This window comes from Pongo abelii, chromosome 1 (assembly GCF_028885655.2).
Source record: "Pongo abelii isolate AG06213 chromosome 1, NHGRI_mPonAbe1-v2.0_pri, whole genome shotgun sequence".
Taxonomy (NCBI): Eukaryota; Metazoa; Chordata; class Mammalia; order Primates; family Hominidae; genus Pongo; species Pongo abelii.
This window is the reverse complement of record NC_071985.2, coordinates 64,538,463-64,560,173: the sequence shown is the minus strand read 5'-3', so window position 1 is coordinate 64,560,173 and position 21,711 is coordinate 64,538,463. Positions and strand designations below refer to the sequence as shown.

General features: G+C 37.4%; 1 protein-coding gene and 1 pseudogene across 14 annotated transcripts in view; both read left to right on the top strand.

Moving 5' to 3' along the window:
• The window catches only part of SWT1 (SWT1 RNA endoribonuclease homolog), a 130,685-nt gene extending 112,824 nt beyond the window's left edge, over positions 1–17,861 (top strand). For all 14 annotated transcript variants that reach the window (XM_009240090.4, XM_054550331.1, XM_024250228.3 and 11 more), the window contains 2 exons: positions 3,378–3,442; positions 17,526–17,861. In XM_009240090.4, the coding sequence (XP_009238365.2) occupies positions 3,378–3,442; positions 17,526–17,655 (195 nt within the window). In that variant the 3' untranslated portion in view covers positions 17,656–17,861. The remainder of the gene's footprint in view (positions 1–3,377; positions 3,443–17,525) is intronic.
• Positions 3,842–8,705, top strand: LOC129058221 (26S proteasome non-ATPase regulatory subunit 7-like; annotated as a pseudogene).
• Positions 17,862–21,711: the final 3,850 nt, after the last annotated feature.

The window sequence follows — 21,711 nt, the reverse complement described above, 5'->3', positions numbered from 1 at the left end:
AGGCGGGCGGATCACGAGGACAGGAGTTCCAGACCAGCCGGGCCAACAGGCTGGAGTTCCAGACCAGCCCGTCTCTACTAAAAATACAAAAAAATTAGCTGGGTATGGTGGCGGATGCCTGTAATCCCAGCTGCTCAGGAGGCTGAGGCAGGAGAATTGCTTGAACCCAGGAGGCGGAGGTTGCAGTGAGCTAAGATCACGCCACTGCACTCCAGCCCAGGCCACAGTGCGAGACTCTGTCTCAAATAAATAAAATAAATAAATAAAAATAAAAGAGCCTTAATTCTTTATCACCACATTATATGATTATTAAGAGAACTTCCTCTTTTGAAATGATTCATATAATTATTTCATCTTACTTTCTGAATTTCAAATCAAAACATTAAGTCTAACAAAAATGTATTTGTAGAACTGGGCATGGTGGCTGTAATCCCAGCGACTCAGGAGTTTGGAGGTGGGAGGATCGCTTGAGGCCAGGTGTTCAAGGCTGCAGTGAGCCATGATCATAGCACTGCACTCCAGACTGGGTGACGGAGCAAGACTCCAGCTCTAAAATATATATGAACAATAGGACAGTTTTAAAATCACATACGCTGGAAAATTCTGGGGCATAGTTCTTTTTAATTTAGTACTTTCTATTGCCAAGAGTATTAGAAGAAATTACCTAACATTAATTATAAGAATATGTGGATCTGTTGCTTCATGATATCTTGTGATATAAAGAAACAAGAAAAAAATTAAAAAATTAAAAAATAAGAATATGTAGATCTAAGAATCATATATATATTATATATTATATATAGATGTCAGATATATATAATATATATTATATATAGATGTCAGATATAATATATTATATATAGATGTCAGATATATATAATATATATTATATATAGATGTCAGATATATATAATATATATAGATGTCAGATATATATATAATATGTATTATATATGGATGTTAGATATATATATCTGATGTCAAATATATATATATATATATCTGATGTCAAATATATATATATATATATATCTGATGTCAAATATATATATATATATTTTAGAGACAGGGTCTCAGTGTGTTGCCCAGGCTGGGGTGCAGTGGCTGTTCACAGTCACAGTCATGACCCACTAGATCCTTGAACTCCTAGGCTCAAGCAATCTTTCTACCTCAGCCTCCCAGGTAGCTGGGACTACAGGCATGCACCATCGTGCCTGGCTGATTCACAGATTTTTAAAATCATTTCTTTTAAAAGAATTGCTTTTCCTACATCAGTTACTACATTGGAGATATTTGTCTAATATTAAAAATGGTGGTAGGACTGTCTAGATCTTTTAAGAAGTTTGACTATTTTTATACTTCTCTTTTGCCTTTTCTTGAATTTTTTAGTTAAAAAGAAGCCATTTCTAATATCTGGCTTTTATTGTAAGTAGTACAGCTAAAAAGTAATGATACCCATTTCACAATTTGTTTTATAATCACAACTCTAATTTAGTTTGCTGACAGTGGCATCTTTTAGCTATTTTTTTCCCCTGGAAATTAAAATTGTTCATTTAAGCATGGAGATGATATTTAACAGTGTAATTTAAAATGTCTCAATATGGGTAAGTGAAAATGTCTTCATAGTCAAAATTAATTAATATGGTGAAACAAGATCAGGCCAGACCATCATGAGACTGTGCTTCAGTTTTTCTTTATTGGTAAAGTAACTGCCTACTTTGTAAATTATCTACTATAACCTGGAATTATGTCACCTTTATACTTGAGCTGTGTTCTTGGATAAATGTCTAAATGTATGTGGATGGTTGCTTTTACAACTAGAGATAAATTTAGATACTTAAAAAAAGATCTATTAAAAGCTTAATATAAATTATTTTATATTCATATTTAACAGGTTCAAAGTCAGTTTTTCAGCTGATTTTTCTCAACAGTTGTAGAAAATGGATCATTCCCTTCATCCTCTGACAAAATGTCTGCAGTGTGTTGACATTTGGTGGCCCGTGTTCTGATACATTTTAGGTCCCAGAATGTGTGGCTATGGTAACAATATCAACAGCCCTTAGGAGAAGGCAGAACATGTAAAGAAGAAAGAAGTGGACTGGATGATAGTTTAAATAAATTTTTTATAACATTTTTAGAAGATTCTTTTAGTAAAAATTATGGTAAATTATATACCAATTTCATATAATCATTAAATATAATATCAAATATATATAATTAAATAATACTAAATATATAAATATATACTAATTTTAAGCAACATATACATGTTCATTTAAATATTTGAAAACTATATGTATGTGTGTGCATATATATATAATTTTTCTTTTTTTAAATAGAGACAGGGTCTCACTCTGTTGCTCAGGCTCGTCTCAAACTCCTGGGTTCAAATAATCCTCCCACCTTGGCCTTCCAGAGTGCTGGGATTACAGGCATGAGCTGTTGCACCTGGCCAAAAAAACTGTATATTTTTAAACTTTCAGTGAACGAAACATTTTCTACACAAATATGGTAAACTTTCTATGAAAACATTGAAGAAAGTCATGGCATTTTTGCCAATAAGCAATACATTGAATCGTATAGAAGACTTTTATGATATGAATCTTTAAATTAGTAGTAATTAAATCAGGGGGTATCATTCTTCCCCACCAAAAAATGCATGCCAGCTAGCAACACTTAGAAATATTTTTTAAGTAAATTGAATAGAAATTAGCCTTACTGTTTCCTTTTACTAATTCTAATTTTCTGAAAATTTAGTCAATATGTTATTTGTTATCTGATCAAAATAATTTTTTTCTGCAAGTTTTCAGATTCTTCCAAGCATATAAATAGGAATATTGTCTAGATCAATAGTAAGTTTCAAGATTCCTTCACTGTGTCTTCCATATGTGTGCCATAGCTAGTTTTTATATGATGAAAGATTTTTATATTTATGGTATTATAAATTATATCTCTGATATAGATATTTATTAACTTAAACCTATTAGTTTAAACATGTAGACCTCAATAATCTGAAAAATATATTTCTTTAGATAATGTCTGTAAATCAGACTTTTTCCTGAACCAGATAGAACTGTTTGCAGTTTATAATCTTATTTGTGTTTTTCTGTCCATTTGATCTCTACTGTGTCTAGGCCCATCTTACCTCTGCTGGTTCTACTAACAGATTAAGATGTAACGGTGGGATTCATATTTTTGCACACAGTTCCATGTTAGCATTATAGTCGTTGCACTTCTTATTGTTGCTGTTTAATCCTTTTTATGCAATAACTAGAAATTTGAACTTTCCTCTCAGGATATAGGCTACTCTAATTTTGCCGTCATCACTCATTTTATTTAATATATATTTTTAATAACTATATCTTGGTTCCTTTCAGGTAAATAAAAATGTCAAATTTACTGCCCAGGAACTTTATGATTGTGTTTCTCAGACTGAGTATAGGTAAGTCATATCTACATATAGATATAAACCATTGTAACAAGCTTTTCCATATACAGCAGCACTTGGTGGTGGTGGTGGTGATGTGTTTTTTCATTGTCTTTTCACTACACTATGGTTTTATTTTAACCTTACTAATATGAAATATTTCCTACATACAAAAAGGTCATGTGTTGTGTGTTTATCAGCTATTAGGTTTAAAGTGGTTCTCCAATTTTTTGGCCTCAAGACTTTGTTACATTTTTTAAAATTATCGAAGATCCCAAAGAGCTTTTTTTTGTATGGGTCATTATCTAGCTATATTTGCTGTATTAAAACTTAGAACTGAGAATTTTAAAATGAGATTATTTATTAATTCATTTAAAAATAACAACTACATGTTAAGATAAATAACATATTATGAAAATATTAAAAGTGACATTGTTGTACATTTTTGCAAATCTTTTAATGACTGGCTTAATAGAAGGCAGTGGGATTCTTATAACTGCTTTTGCATTCAATCTGTTTTGATAAGCATGGCCAGATTGCGGGAAAACTACTGTTCACTTTTGTGAGAGCAAGAGTACAAAAGACAAATCACATCTTAGTCTTTATTTATTCATTTATTTGTTTATTTATTTATTTATTTTTTATTTTTTCTTTGACACAGAGTTTTGCTCTTGTCGCAAATGGTGCGACAGTGTGCAATGGAGCGAACTTGGCTCACTGCAACCTCTGCCTCCCAGGTTCAAGCGATTCGCCTGCCTCACCCTCCCAAGTAGCTGGGATTATAGGCACCCACCACCATGCCCGGCTAATTTTTTGTATTTTAAGTAGAGACGGGGTTTCACCATGTTGGCCAGGCTGGTCTTGAACTCCAGACCTCAGGTGATTCACCTGCCTCAGCCTCCCAACGTGCTGGGATTACAGGCTTGAGCCACCGCGCCCGGCCACATCTTAGTCTTATTATGGAAATAGCTTTGACTTTTTTGACCTCGCATACCCTCTGAGAGAGTCTTAGATTCCCTGTGGTCCCCAGACCATGTTTTGAAGAACAACTGATATAAAAAATACCCATCTGCCTACCATTCAACTAACAAACTTGAATTTTACCCATTTCTAGCTGTAACCTACCTTTTATTCTCTCTCAAGGGATTGTATCTTTATAGTTCTCATCTTTTTTTTATGGTTTTACTATTATTTATAACAAAAATATGTTGATTTATTTTGCTGATTTTTGAACTTAAATGTATCACACTATATACCTTTTTTCCAAAATAATTTGTTTTATAGCATTCATACATAACAAAAAGGGCAAGTATTATAAATCCAATTCTTTTTTTTAATCTTCTTTTTGTTTTTTTTGAGGCAGGGTCTCACTATGTTGCCCAGGGTGGTCTCGAACTCCTGGACTCAAGCAATCCTCTTGCCTTGGCTTCCCAAAGTACAGGGATTGATTACAGGCATGAGCCACCATGCCCAGCTGCAAATCCAATTCTTATATACACAGGGTATAGTTGTGAAGCCATACACAGGGTATAGTTTTGAAGTCTTTGCTGTGGGCTAAGTCTTATGTACCCTCCAAACTTATACACTGAAATCTAATCCCCAATGTGATAGTGTCAGAAGATGGGGCCTTTGGGAATTGGATTAGTGCCTTTATAAAAGAGACTTTAGAGCATTAGCTAATTGCTTCCCTTCTGCTGTGTGAGAACACATAGAAGGCACCATCTGTAACTGTAAGGAAGAGGACCCTCACCAGACACCAAATCTGCTGATGCTTTGATCTTGAACTTCCCAGCCTCCAGATCTGTGAGAAATTTATCTTGTTTGTAAGCTGCCCAATCTAAGATATTTAGTTATGGCAGCCTGGACAGTCTAAGATACCCCTCTAATTCTAGGCCCAGGCAAATTCATGAGGAGCTAAAACTGTTTAATTCCTTCACTGTTGCCTTCCAATACCCTCCACCACTACATATTCCATTTTAGCTTAACATCAGGATTGATCCATGTTGACACATGGGGCAGTAATTGGTTTTCAGTGAGTTTTATTGTAACACGACTTGTGCATTTGTAAATGTCGCCACTGCATTGTATAGTCATGCAATAAAAACCACAAGGCTTATGGGAAAAATGGGATTAGGAGCATAACACTTAACCTCATTTGGGACACATTTTTAAAAAGGTAGGAACTTAATAAAAGTATCACTGAACCACAGTTCATTTGCTGTTTATAACTTACATATGTACCTGTGTGGCTACAAAATACTATGAGCAGGCCTAGCAACAAAGTTAACTAGCAAAATGCTTCTACTGTTAAAGCTCCAGACTGATAAATTTGTTTGAGGATATCAGATGTAGGATTGATAGTCATACACAAATGTTTCTACACAACTATGAAAGTTCACCAACTCATTAGATTAAAATAAGTTTTTCAGGAAAATCTGAAGCCAGTTGGCATACACAGATCTGTTACAGTTGGGGGAGAAAATGTTTTCTTGCCCTAATCTTCAGATTATCAGTGAATCGGTTGTACTCATATAGATTTTTACAGATAATCCACATTTAAAATATTGTGTGAGATGTGTCAAAAATATAACATCTTCCAACCTTAGCCGTATTTTTTAGTGTAAAAAGCTTATTGTAGATACATGGAGGCCACAATCTCTTGAAGCATGATCCTAGTAGACGTCTAGAATTGTTTTGATTTTAGCTTACTTTTAGAGTAGTTGGCAGAGTTTTTATTGGGGGAAGTTCAGGAGTCAGGTCAAATGTTCATAGTTAAAGTAATTGTACTATTTTTTTTCTTTGTTTTCTTTCCATTTATTATGTCAGGGATTTAAACTATGAAGTTAATCAGTAAACCCTCTTTTATACCCAGAAGGATGATTTTAAAGAGAAATCAAATATATTTAATATCTTGAAGGCATTGAAAAATGGTAATTGCTGCTCAGCAAGCTTTCAGTTAATAGCATTTAGATCTTTTGGGTTTTTTGTGAAATTATTTGCCAATATTTAGAGTACACAGTATCTTCCATATTTGTTTCTGGTGTGCTCCACAACTTAAAATTTTCGAATAAGCTGCCAAAAGAGAGAGGGTTTTTTGGTTTCACTGGGTCATACTAGATATGGGGCCAATTGTGGCATATGAAAGGTGACACCATTTCCCTGTGACTCAGAGGTGAAAACAGAAGAATGATTTAACTTGCATATAGATGACTCCCTTTGGGAATGTGAAGGACAGTTACTTAATGTTTAAGACAATTATTTAAATTGTCTGAATTTGATAATCTTTGTTTTTGTTTTTTTTAAAGCATTAGTTGTAAACAAGGAAACTGTTGATGTGCTACACCATATTTATTGCAGTAAGGAGATGTGAAATAATGAGAAATGTATCTGTGCCCTGATATGGTTAGGTTTTGTGTCCCCACCCAAATCTCATCTTGAATTGTAATCCCTATAATCCCTACAATCCCTACATTTCGAGGGAGAGACCAGGCGAAGGTAACTGAATCATGAGAGCAGTTTCTCCCAAGCCATTCTCATGATAGTGAGTTCTCATTGAAATCTGATGGTTTTATAAGATGCTCTTCTCACTTCACTCAGCACTTCTCATTCCTGCTGCCTTGCAAAGAAGGTGCCTTGCTTCCCCTTCCTCCATGATTGTAAGTTTCCTGAAGCCTCCCCAGCCATGCTGAACTGTGAGTCAGCTAAACCTGTTTTCCTTTATAAATTACCCAGTTTTGGGCAGTTCTTTATAGCAGTATGAAAATGGACTAATGACAGTCACTGACTCTGGTTCCTGAGAGAGGTCCTAAAACCCTAGATAGGACTTCTGGGATAATCTTTTGTTCTAATCTTTGGTCTTTAACCTGGTTTCCTGACACAGAGCTCCTACATCTCTTGGAATTTCCTAGGTGATAAGAGCATCGTTTGCTCTAATGAGGCAACTCTTGATGGGCTCCTGGATGGGGGCTGGTCACCAGAAGGACCAAGCCATGATTAGAAGCTTAACACATTCAGCTCTACCCCCTATCCTCTCAGAAGGGGAGAGGGGCTCCAGGTTGAGTTAATAATCCATCATGCTTACAGGATGAAGCCTCCTCCATAAAAATTCCTGAACTGGCAGCAGCTGCCAAACTGGAATAGGAGAAGCTGGGCCTGGAGGAGCTGCGAGAGTCCTTGCCACTGTTGGTGTTGGCGAGTGGCAGGGAGCCAGGACTTGAGGGATGGGGTGTGTTGTGATGCCAGAGCTGGTGGTGCAGAAGGTGGTGGTCTACTCCCTGTTGCTTCTCAGTGTGGTGGATCACTTCAACTAATTTGGTGAGGTTGGAAACCAGAAGCATGTTGGTGTGCTATTGGGGTCATGGCGAAAGAAAATACTTGATATGTCCAAGAGTTTTGCAGTCCCTTTTTATGATGATGACTAAGTCCTTTTTTATGAAGATGACAAAGATGATTCTGTCTGATTTTTAGACCAAGATTTTTTGGAAAACATGTATGGATTGTTTAAGAAGGTAAATGCCAGAGAAAGAATATTTGGGTGGTACCACACAGGCCATAAACTTTACAAGAATGCCATTGCCATCAATGAAGTAATGAAATGATGCCACCCTAACTCTTGTTTTGGTCATTATTGATGTGAAACCCAAGGACCTGAGCCTGCCCACAGAGCATATATTGTGGAAGAAGTTACAGAAACATATACAGTGGAAGAAGTTCATGTTGATAGAACTACAACTACAAAAACATTTGAGCATGTGACTGTGAAACTGGAGCAGAGGAAGCTGAGGAAGTCAGAGTCAAACACTTGTTATGAAACATCAAAGACACTACCATGGTACTCTTTCTTAGCAGATTATTAACCAGGTCTATGCATGGCTTGAAGGGTAAAAGTAGCGACAGGCAAGCTACCCATAAACCATCAGATCATCTGCCTGCTGTAGGATGTCTTCAACCTGCTGCCAGATGTCAGCCCTGATGAGTTTGTCAAGGCCTTTCACCTGAAGACCAACAACCAAATGGAGGTGATATACTTGGCCTTGCTGATCTGTTTTTGGTTGCCCTGCACAGCCTCATCAACAACAAGATTGCCAACCAGGATGCAGAGAAGAAAGACGGACAGCAAAAGAAGAGAGCAAAAAGGATAGAAAAGATGACAGAGAGAAAGACAAAGATAAGAAAACATAAACAGTGATGAAAGAAGAGAAAAAGGAGAAAAAGTAAAACATGTAGCTTTTAAAATTTGTAAATTAACCTAATAAACTAAATCAGTGTGCTGCTAGAAGGTTCTTGCTTGCTTTTAGTGCTTTTTGAAAAGCTGTTCTATTGACAACCCTCTGCTTCTGGCCACCCTTGCTGTGGCATTACATGGAAGCAAATGGATAGAGGGACTGATCTTGTACCTAATACTGCAGTTTCAATTGCTGTGAGTTGAGGATGTAATAGTCAGCTCCGGCTTCAGATTGTGTGAGAAAAATTAAGAGAAGTCAACATAACATTTTTGGTACTCATTCTTTACCTGTAAAACCAGGAGTTGAATTTTTCCCCACCTTAAAAGACTCTTGGGGTCTATTTCTGGTAATTTACAAAATTGCTGAACGGAGTGCATGAATTCCACCCGTTCTCTGCCTTTTAACACTTTTGAGTTCTGACCCTTTTGAACTCTGTTGAGAAAAACCACACCACATTTTAGATCTACGTGTAGTTCTGGCATTCTTAGGGCTTGGGATCCTGCTTTATGTTTTGTTTACCTTCAAAGACACAATTAAATGGTTTGGTTAAAAAAAAAATCCCTGAATTACCAGGTTCAGAGAGCTTCCAGGTTGCTGGACCCATGTAGCTGCTTGAGGGGGTGGCACACACAGAGAAGGCATGGAAGCTCCAGCCCCTTCCAACATATACTTGGTAATATCAAGTATTTTATAAAAAATGAGTAAAACATAAATATTTCCCTGAGTTCTGTGAGCTGTCCTAGCAAACTAAACCTGAGGAGGGAGTTGTTGTGGGAACCCTCCTGATTTATAAGCCAGTTGGTCAGAAGTATAGGTGACAAACTTACTTGTCGTTGTTGTCTGAAGTGGGGGGCAGTCTTGTTTGATGAGCCCGCAACCTGTGGGAGTTGACTCTGACTCCAGATAGTGTCAGAATTGAATTGAATTATAGTACACTGAGTTGGTGTTCACTGGAGAATTGCTTGCTGTGTGGAGAAAACCCCACATACATCTGGGGTCAGAATTGTTGAGTGGAGTATATGAGAGTATAGTAGGAAACCCCACAACCTCCAGGTCGACCAACTATCTATAAATTGGGGGTTCCCATGACTCTGTCTTCAGGTTCAATTAATTTGCTAGAGTGGCTCACAGCACTCAGGGAAACATTTTACTTACATTTACCCATTTATTATGAAGGATAAATTAAAGGATACAAATGAACAGGTGGATGAAGAGAAGATACATAGAGTGAGGTTCAGGAAAGTCCCAAACATAGGAGCCTCTGTCCCCACGGAGTTGAGTGTGCCACCCTCCTGGCATATGGATATAATTAAGTAGCTCAAGAACAAAAAACTGTTTGATGGGTTCTAATAAAGCAAGGAATTAAGGTTTTAGATTAAAGTAGCTTTGATGAAAAGTGAATTCCATAAGACACAGAAGAACCTTGGTGCTTATATCTGCAATTCAGCTGGTGTTTTCTCTTCTCCAGTTTTTAGACTCTTTGAAGTAGCTTTTGCTCTTGCCAGTAGAGTGTCTGAGCACTGCTCACCCTGAGCAGATGAGGAGTTTGCTCCAAATCCAGGATGGTAAATTAAGGAGATTATCAAACATTACCAAACAAATCTTTTGTGTGGTATCTTCTATCTTTATGAGAAATTAGTTAGGTACAGCATTTAATTCACTTTTTTTTTTCTGTCTTGTAAGTTCCTGATAAAGTGTTTTGACATGTTTGTTAGGCAAGTATGTAAGGTTTTTGTTTGTTTTTTCCTTTATGAGATAATAAACTAGATTGTGACATCAGCCTCAAAGTACCTGACTGTATGAGACGGATACCAAACCAAACTGTTTTTCTTGCTCTGAAACTCATCACAACACATTTCTGACACCAGGCAATCAGATGCACCCCATCTCCGACGTATACATGTGACCTTTATATCTCTCTTTTTTCACTTAGCATAATGTTTTTGAGGTTTATCCACATTTTAGCATATATCAATACTTCATTCCTTTTCGTGGCTGAATAAGATTCCATCACACACACACATATATACACACCACATTTTGTTTATTCATTCATCTCTTGATGGACGTTTGGGTTCTTTCCACTTTTTGACTATTATAAATAGTATTGTTCTTTGTGTTTAAATATTTGAATTCTTATAATTATTTTCCATTTTGGGGGTCATATACCTAGGAGTAGAATTCCTGGGTGAGATTCTAATTCTCAGAAGCTACACTATTTTACATTTCCACTAACAATGTACAACAGTTCCAACTTCTCTTCATCTTGGACAACACTTGTTATTTTCCCTTTTTTTGGTTTTGGTTAGTTATTGCCATCCTGATAAGTATGAAATTGTATCTCATTGTGATTTCAATTTGTATTTCTCTAATATTAATTAGGGAAGAGGTTGAACTTCTTTTCATGTGCTATTTGGCCATTTGTATATCTTCTGGAGAAATGTCTATTCAAGCCCTTTGCTCATTTTTAGTGGGTTGGTTTTCTTTCTGTTATTAGAATTCTTTATGAGGAATTTGGCCTCAGGCCAAAATCTTATGTGATGTTTGAGCCCACTATAGACAATTACAAGGCTTTATCTGACAAACTCAATGGGTGAAGCTGCTTTCCTCATACCTAAGGAAGTGTTGACCTAAAAGGAAGAGTTGAGGCACAAAATATAATTTAAAGAGTTTACTTGAGCCAGAGTGAAGACAGCTGCCCCTGGTGTGTGTTAAAGTTGCCTTGGGGAGTGTACCCTCAGCCCTTGTTACAAGCAAATTTTTAAAGGCAGAGAGAACAAGGAGTGGGCTGATACAAAGTTATTTGACAGGAATTCTCAATAGTTGACAGAGATATCATTGTTCAGTGATTGGCTATACATTGTTGAATTAGAGGGTATGAGTTAGGGTGTCCAGCATATGGCAGTTATGGCTTCTTCTTGTCAGTTAGCCTAGAGCCCACATAGCAAGTGGCTTCAAGAGATAATTATTTAGCCCAAGGGGGAGTGATGTGACTGCTGTTTCATTCCAGTGCCTCTCTGGACCTGATAGTTTAAACAGGCTTGCATTCCTCAGATAAGTGTCTTTTTTTTTTTTTTCCATGCCAGTATATGCTGTTTTCTGCTGGTACTTACTGGCAGTGACTGAGACTCCCTGCAGCCACGCTCACACACAGCTGCATTCCTAGCTCAGGTGACTCTGTTTGGAGGCCTTTTTATGAGGAGATGGGGGAGTTGGCTGAGGCGCTTTCCAGGTGCCTCCACTGAGACTTCCTTTTGGAGGCTTTGACTAAGGTATTTCTCTCTTATCTGACTCAGTATTTTTCTGCTTCTAGCCCTTCCTCCTCTTCCTTCCCATGGGCCCCTAGGTTCATGAAGATGCAGAGAGGCAGCAGCCTTCTTCAGGGCTTCTCAGCAGTGAGACAGTGTGCCCCACCCCGACAACCCGGCAGTGCATATTTATCTGACCCTTTCCTAGGGAAGTAATGAAACACTGGAGAACTAGCACCTCTCATTTTGCCCCTTGCTTATACTGTGGCAAGAAGTGAATAAAGACTTGATGGTTACTTTTAATTTGCCTTGTCCTTATTAACCACATCAACACCTGGCGGTTCAACATGTTATGTATTTTGGATATTAGACCCTTATCAGATTTATAATTTGCACATATTTTCTCCCACTCTGTAAGTTGTCTTCACTTTTTGGTAGTATCCTTTGGTGCACAGAAGTTTTTAATTTTGATTATTTATGTATTTTTTTCTTGCATTGCCCATGCTTTTAAGACTACCTAAGAATCCATTGCCAAACCTAAGGTTATGAAGATTTATCCCAGTGTTTTCTTCTAACATTTTTATAGTTTTAGCTCTTACAGTTAGGCCATTGATCCATTTTGAGTTAATTTTTGTATATGATGTAAGGTAAGGGGTCCAGCTTCATTCATGCATTCATCCATCCATATACATGTATGTGGATATCAAGTTTTCCTAATAGCATTATTGTTGAAGAGACCATTCTTTCTCCATTGAATGGTCTTAGCATCCTTGACGAAAATCAGTTGACCATATTTGTGAGGGTTTACTTCAGAACTTTTTGTTCTGATCCATTGGATGTCTGTCTGTCTGCTCGTACCAAACTGTTTTGGTAATAGTTGCTTTGTAGTGAGTTTTGAAATTGATAAGTCTAAGTCCTCTAACATTTTCCTTTTTCAAGATTTTGTTATTTGGGATGCCTTGCAATTCTATCTGAATTTTAGGATCAGCTTTTCTGTTTCTACAAAAAAGGTTGTTGGGATTTTGATAGAAATTGCATTGACAATGTAGATCAGTTTGGGAAGTATTACCATCTTACTAAATATTACAGTCCATTAACATAGGATGCCTTTTCTCTTATTTAGATATTCTTTAATTTCTTTCAGCAGTGGTTTTTGTTTTTGTTTTTGGGACAGAGTCTCACTCTGTCGCCCAGACTGGAGTGCAGTGGCGCGATCTCGGCTCACTGCAACCTCTGCCTCCTGGGTTCAAGCAATTTTCCTGCCTTAGCCTCCTGAGTAGCTGGGATTACAGGTGCACGCCACCAGGCCCGGCTAATTTTTGTATGTTTTTAGTAGAGACGGGGTTTCACCATGTTGGCCAGGCTGGTCTCGAACTCCTGACCTTGTGATCTGCCCACCTCAGCCTCCCAAAGTACTGGGATTACAGGCATGAGCCACCGCATATGGGCAGTGTACAGGTCTTATACCTCTTTGATTAAATTGATTCCCGAGTATTTTATTACTTTTGATGCTATCATAAGTGGAATTGTTTTATTTCCTTTTCTGCTTGTTCATTGCTAATGTATAGAAATACAATTGATTTTTTGTGTTGATCGTTTACATTGCAACTTTGCTGAATTAGTTTATTAGTTCTAACAGTTATTTTGTGACTTCTTTAGGATCTACAAATAGAAATTATTCTGCTTCTTTGTTTCCAGTTTGGATCTCTTTTATTTCTTATTCATGCCTAATTGCTCTGGCTAGAACTTCTAGTACAATGTTGAATAGTACAAAGTTTTACAAAGTTGTACAAAATGGTACAAAGTTGAATAGTGAAAGAAGCCTTCCTTATCGTGTTCTTGATCTGAGGAGGAAAGTATTCATTCTTTTACCGTTGATGTTAGCTATTATATACTGCTTTTATATTTTATATATTACATTGTATTCCATTTTTCTTTTATTTGACGTACACATTGCAAATATAGAAATTTGCAATAGAAAATTCAGAAAATTCAGAAAAATAGAAAAGTTCAGAGGGTTGTAAAACACATATCCATTATAGACCTCATTCTTGGATTTTGGAAAAATTGCATCCAACACTGGAATTAGATCACGTAAATTCACTAGTACCATGCCATTTTGACCAAATTGGTTATGTGAAAGGAATCACAAAACTGTGTGGAATTATTTTTAAATTGATTTGATAAAATTTCCAGTTATTTTGACCTGAGATTTGGTCAAAGCAAATTTGATACCATTAATAGGAAAATCTAGAGAAATAGTGGTTGTTATTTTGCAGAATCTCATGAATCGCAGAACCAGAAGCAACCTCCAGTTTTGAGCTCTGTTCTCAAAAGGATCAGGAATTGGAATAATTCCTCTTGGAAAAAAAGAAATAGCGACATAAAATATTTGTACTATCAGAGGAAGAAGGGAAAGAGAGTTTTTGTTTTAATTTAGGCAGACTCAGGTCAGATAGATGGTTTTTATAGGCCCAATATAAAGGAAGAACTATCTAGCAGTGAACTGCCTCTCACAATAGTGAGTGTCCCATCACCAGGAGGGAAAAGCTGAGGTCAGATGACTCACTGGAGATGCTGCAGAAGACAAGCAGAGGTGTTAAGGTGCCCCTGCAGCCAATATTCTGTCATTCTACAGATTAACCACCAGGAAAAGGAACTTAAGAATGCCTGTCATCATGATCTAATAAAAAGTATAGGCCAAGCAGACACTATGAAAAACAGCCAATACTTTTCTCAGCCAGTGATGACAGAACTTGCTACAGGAAGCAAAATCTGTAGGTGATAATCCATTGTCCAGAATACTAACTCACGTGAATTAAGAAACAAATGCCACTAGGAGGAAAAGAGAAGATAGAGCTCACCTCCTAATTACAAGGGGTGAGGGGAAGAAAAAGATAAGACACAGAAATAGATTCAAAAGTCTAGTTACTGAAGGATATTTTTTTCACATGTGGAATAAATAAGGACAGGAATAGGGGCCTACTCTTTTAGTTTGTTTCGTTTTTAAGTTTATAGGAAAACATTTATATCTCTGCTATTTTGAATCTCTTAAGAGTGTTTCAAAATCATTTTTTTGAGTAGTTGTGAAGAATTGGCAGCATCATAGCACTATTTTTAAACTTTAAATGTAGAAAGTGAGATTAGGGTTACACAAAGCCAAAAGTCAGATTTAAATTTTTTTTATTATTACTTTTAGAGAGCAGGTCATACTGTATTGCTTAGGCTGCTCTCAAACTCCTGGACTTCATGATCCTCCTGCCTCAGCCTTCTGAGTTGCTAGGATTACAGATGTGAGACACCCAAAAGTCAGGCTTTAATCAGTCTCAGAGAAACCACACATTGTCAAGAAGTGAGATTATTCCAAATATGGTATATTTACTTTATTATTATTTACTTCGGTGTTGTCACTACTCCTTGTCCTGTCCCGAGTTCTGATTGTCCCCTCAGTTCTTCTTCCTTTGCACCCTCCATCAAGCGATCTGTCATGTGGGAGGGGCAGTGGGAGAGGTAGCTAGTGGTTCTCTCCAACACCATGAGTACGGCAGAGCTATCTCAGAAGCCAAGGAAGTAATGACAGTGTAACTGTTATAATAAAAATGACTGCCAGTTTTGAATACTTAACATGCCAGATGCTATACTAGATGTTGGGTGCTCTTTGTGAACTTACATAGACCATCTCCCAGTAGATTAAAAGAGTTATTTACGGGATTGAATTCTCTGACACTTTGAATTCTAGATGCTAGATATAATATAATGGATTGGTGTCCTACAATTTGGGATTCCACAATTTGTAGGCTCATGTTAGCTTTTGAGAGCCTGGCTGGCTTTGCCTGAAGTAAAATTGTGAAGTAGATATGGCACATATTAAGCACTCCCTGCTTCCCCACCCTTGGTTTAAGGTTACTAACATTCCTTTGGTAACTGCTAGGTAATTTGTCTCAGCAATATTTCTAAGAATTGAAACTCTGTCAACTTCCTTACCCCTCTCAAGTATCTGTTCCTTTCAGGAGGTACATCCTCTTAATATCCTCCAGTCCGCCTCTTTACTCTCAAGCCAAATAAGAGAAAAATAAAAATTCTTAATATAATGGTCTAACACTGGGATTTGAAATACATTTTGATATTTGAGGTAAAATACCATCAATTATGATTAGCACAAACAAATAACATAGGAAGATAAAAGCACTTAGTTGCACAAATTCTTACATAGCCAACATGAAGACAACCTTGGCGTGATTCCTAGAATTCAGGAATAAGGGCTTCTTCCATGGTGGACCTGCCACCAACAGGCAAAGCTGGATGCCTAAGCATAGCCTTTTATATAACGGGCTTGGTTGAACAATCTAGTTCTACCTTACTCTCTGAAGGACCTCTCTTAGTAGGAAATGGGCTTATGTTAAGATGTTTTAATCCAAGGGGTAAGCCATGCAGTTGGAATAGAATTTTTAATATATCCAAAGGAAATGAAACCTGTATGTCAAAAAGATATCGGCACTCCAATGTTCATTGCAGCACTATTCACAATAGCCGAGATACAGAATCAACCTAAATGTCCATCAGTGAACGAATGGATAAAGAGATTGTGGGATATATACACAGTGGAATACTATTCACTCTTAAAAAAAGAAGAAAATCCTGTCATCTGGAACAACATGGATGAACCTAAAAGACATAAATTAAATAAACCAGGCACAGAAAGACAGATACCCACATGTTCTCACTGATATGTGGAATCTAAAAAAGTATGAGTAGAGAATAAAATGGTGGTTACCAGGGGCTAGGAGGATGGGGGGCTTTGAGGAGATGGTGGTGAAAGGACACAAAATTTCAGATAGGAGAAATAAGTTCAGATATCTGTTGTACAACATGGTGACTTTAGTTAATGACAATTTATTGTATTTTGAAAATCACGAAGAAAGTAGACTTTGGCTAGATGCACTGGCTCATGCCTGCAATCCCAACACTTTTGGAGGCTAACATGGGAGAATTGCTTGAGCCCAGGAATGAGACCAGACAGGGCAACATAGTGAGACCCTGTCTCTACCAAAAAAAAAAGCAAAACAAAACAAAACAAAATTAGTCAGGTGTGGTGGTGTGTACCAGTGATCCCAGCTACTTGGGAGGCTAAGGTTAGAGGATCATTTGAGCCCAGGAGGTTGAGGCTATGGTGAGCTGTGATTGCACCACCGTACTGCAGCCTGGACAACAGGAGTGAGACCGTGTCTTTTAAAAATAATAACCAAGGCTGGGTGTGGTGGCTCACACCTGTAATCCTAGCACTTTGGGAGGCCATGGTAGGAGGATCACTTGAGCCCAGGAATTCGAGGCCAGCCTGGGCAAGATGTTGAGACTCTATCTCTAAAAAAAGTTTTTTTAAAAATAGTAATTTTAAAAATGTAGATTTTACGTGTCCTTGCCACAAAAATAAGTGTGTGGAATAATGCATATGTTATTTAGCTTGATTGAGCCATTCCACAGTATATACCTAGTTCAGAATATCATGTTATACATTATATATATATAGTTTTTATTTGTCAATTAAAATGTAAAATAAAATGAAAAAGAATTTTTATTTCTCTGACTAGCTGTCTTGCAATGATTTAACATTTCTTTTTCTCCTAGGGAAAAGTTAACCATTGGATGCCGCCAGCTGGTTGAGATGGAATATACCATGCAGCAGTGCAATGCATCTGTTTATACGGAGGCCAAAAACAGGGGATGGTGTGAAGACATGCTCAACTATAGGATATAAGTACTGATTTGTAACTTTAAAGGAATTGCATTTGTCCTTAAGAATAACAGAGTAGTTTTCAATCTGGTCACTCTTTTGGGCCAAACCCAAGAGAATTTTAAGAAATGTTTCATAGGTATAAAAAGGTGATCGCCTATTACTGACAATCTCATTGTAGCTCTAAAAAGCCTAATGTGTCCACTGTGGAATAAACTCCATAGACTCAACTCTTCTGGAGTTCACAATGCCTCCCTACCTCTATTCTTGATAGTGAGCCAGTATCTCTAAGGAAAGGAGAGCCGTATTTTTAGTCATCCTAGGGCAGGAGCCACTGTGGCATCTGAGGAAGACCCAGGGTACAGTATTAGCATTTCTCTCAAACCTAGGTATGGGCATGTGACCAGAGACACTGCCAAACCCTAAGAAATCATTAGGACATGATCATGCTAACCATATTTCACAAATGAAATCTTAACGTGGGCTGTTTTTTATGATCAAACTGTCATCCATGTTGACCTGATGAAAATAACACCCTCCTTCACCTCCCCTCAAGGTAATGAAAGTAGAAATTTGACTTAAGCTCCCACTTCCTTATACAGCCTTTCCTTCTGTGGGCTTGTCACTTTTCAGTACATTTCTAGTGGGGAGGAGCAGGGCGACCCCTCTGCTGAGTTTCTCCTTAAATGTGAAGCAAAATAGATTTATATAATAGAATTTGGTGGCAGTGACTGATGTTTGTCTCTAGCTAAAACCAACTGTTTAGTTGACTTTTTAGTTACAGGATAAGTTGGAAATCCTTGTTTACTGGAATATATTATGCTTTTGTTAACACATTAGATTAAATAGAATTTGGCATTCTATTATAAATGTTTATTTTTTAAAGCAATAAATAACTTATTTTTGGTAAGATTTGGCTTTTTACTTCCAAATTGTTTCTGATATGTACATAAGGTATGATTATAAAAGTGACTGTCTGCAATAAAAGAGAACGTGTTCAGGATATTCACTAGTTGGTGTAGGACCTGTTAAGCTCTGGGTTTGCCAGATTAGGAAACCACACCACCAGCTGAACAGATGGGGCTCAAAGTGCTGTCAGAGATACGAGCTTCTGGGCAAATGGAGAAGCTTTAAGAGGGCATCTCTGTTCTCTGCCTCTTTCCTTTTCTTTCCTGAGAAGCCAAATATACATTGATCTGTTGCCTGCTGACCCCCACGAAAAGAAGTTTTATCAGACCCTTATCCCTCAACTTCTAGTTGTTATTGTTAGGTTTTTGTTTTTCCTTGTTCTGGTAACTCCTTTTTTTTTTTTGTTATTGCTTTAATATAGGTTAATCCTTTCCTTAAAATTTCTTTTCAGTCTTATCACATATTTACCCTTATGCCTACTTCAGTCTTATATAAAAAACTTTTTCAATATTATTGAGATGTGAAGATGTCCTTTTCTAACTTTCTAGTCTTTTTTATTCAAAAACATTGTTTTAAAATTTTTGTTTTAGCTTTTATTTCTTCCATTTGAAATCATTTGAACTGTCAGGTCTTGCTTTTTTTTCTTTTTGTTTTTCCCTCTCCCTTCTTTGTTGCTTTTTTTTTTTATGATCTTAAACTTTATTACTTTTCTATTTGTTGTCCTAATCATGTAATGCAGGGGTTGAGAGTTCCTTTACATTGGTGTTTTGCAACTTAATTTTTTTTTTTTTTTTTTTTTTTTTGAGGCAGAGTCTCACTCTGTCATCCAGGCTGGAGCGTAGTGGCTCAATCTCGGCTCACTGCAACCTCCGCCTCTCGGGTTCAAGCACTTCTCATACCTCAGCTTCCCAAGTAGCTGGGATTACAGGCATGTACCAGTATGCCTGACTAATTTTTTTTTGTATTTTTAGTAGACACAGGACCTCACCATGTTTGCCAAGCTGGTTTTGAACTCCTGACCTCAAGTTATCCACCTGCCTTGGCCTCCCAAAGTGCTGGGATTACAGGCATGAGTCACCACACTTGGCCCTTGAAACTTACTTTTACAAAAGATGGTTCATTTCTCTCCTGGGAAGACCAGGGAACATCCTCTGGTTTGGAGGGTCTCCAGCTCTCTCCATATTCTGAGCCAAGGAAAAGCTGGCTAAAGAATTGAAGTCTGTTGTGTCCCCACAGGGTCCTCTTGTTAAGACCTGCAGTGGTCAATTGTGACTGCACAGACTAGAACTTCACAGATGGGTTAATCCCACTTTCACATTGTGGATCTTTGACTGTCACATGAAAGACCAGGTGACACAAGACAGATCTGAAGGTCTATTTCCTTGCTATTTTGAACATTATTTTAAGGGAGAACAAAAGTCCTTTCATTGTCAGTCCAGGTTTATTTAGATGGTGTCTTGGTCAGCTTTCAGAGCCTAGGTCACATTGTTCATATTCTTGACTTTTTGCTCTCTTAGCTAGCATGACAGGTTGGGATGAATTTCCCTCTTTCCTCAAAGGCTGGTGACTGCATCCAGTCTCTAAGGATGTGATGCTACCCATGGCCCTTTTCTGACTTCGAGATTGGACAGGCCAGTCACACTCCTATTTATTGGGTATCTTGCTAATAAAACCCACTCCAGTGAACAGAACTGAGCTCCATGAAGGCAGGAACTACGCTGTGTGTAGTGTCTCATAATTGTGGTTAGTTAATATTTTTGACAAATTGACCTGTAGGCTCACCTACTTTAAAAAAAAAGACATACTTTACCTTTGCCTACCAAAGTTTGACTTGAAAGCTTTTAAAGTTTGTCTGGTCTGTCAGGTGAAAAGCCACTCAGTAAAGTCAAACAGATACACCTCTCTTAGATCTTGGAATATGGCCCACAGAAATGGATTCTTCTGGAGCCAGAGTACCTCAAGATGTTGGCTTTCCTGAGGGTTTTAGTATTATATATACTTGTATTTTTAAAAATCCATCTCTGTATTCATGGAATTCTTTAATATCTTTGGCTGTTGTTAAAAGCAAGAATTGGCCACCCTGAGGGTTTGTAGACTAGTTTTGGCCTGTGACAGGAATCCTTTTTAATTCTAGCTTTGTTTATGAACTAGATGTAGTTTGTTTCAAATTAATTCTGGATGTTGAAAACACTGAGGACAGATTCTTGAGCAGAATTACCAGTTATAAACCTGGAAGGTGAGGTGGTGGACACCCAAATCCGAGCTACTAGCTTGGTTCAGTCTTCTTAAAGCACAAACCACTTTCAACATCCTATTCTCTATTTCTAATGAGGTAAAATATGGACATGTTCTAGCCCTTCTTCTAAGCTTGATATTTTAAAGGTTTGGTACCACTTTGGTTAAGCTAGAAAAACAAAACTTTTTTTCCTTTGTAAGTGTAGAGTTCTGTGAGTTCTGTCAAACATGTAATCATGTAATCATGAGCAGTCAAGATACTGAAGTCACACCACCCCTAAAAATTCCCTCATGTCCCTTTGTAATTAACTCCCAACCCCAGCTCAGGAGGCCATTGATGTGTTTGCCTTCCCTGCAGTTTTTCCTATTCCTGAATGCTATATAAATGGAGACTTTTTTTAAGAGACAGGGTCTTGCTATGTTGCCCAAGTGCAATGGCTGTTCAGACATTATAGCATACTACAGCCTTGAACTCGTGGGCTCAGGCAATCCTCTCACCTCAGCCTCCTGAGTAGCTGGGACTACAAGTACATGCCAGTATGCCCAGCTAATGGAGGCTTTTGAGTCTGGCTTTTTATTTAGCATGATGCTTGAGACTTATCCATATTATCAGTAGTTCATTCTTTTATTCCCAAGAAGTATTGCGTTGCCATGGATGTACAAATTTATTCATTCACCAGGTGGAAGGCTACTTCAGTGAATTCAGTTTTTGGTGATTATGAATAAAGCTACTATATTCACGTACAGGTTTGTGTGAATATGTTCCTTCACTTGGATAAATACCTATGAATGGGATTGCTTTGTCACCGATTATTAGAAAATGGATAGATGATTGTTTTTTAAACTGCCTGTGCACCTTTGCAGTTCCTCCAGCAATGTATGAGAGTTCAAGTTGCTCTGCATCATAAGCAGAATTTGGTATATTCAGTTTCAATA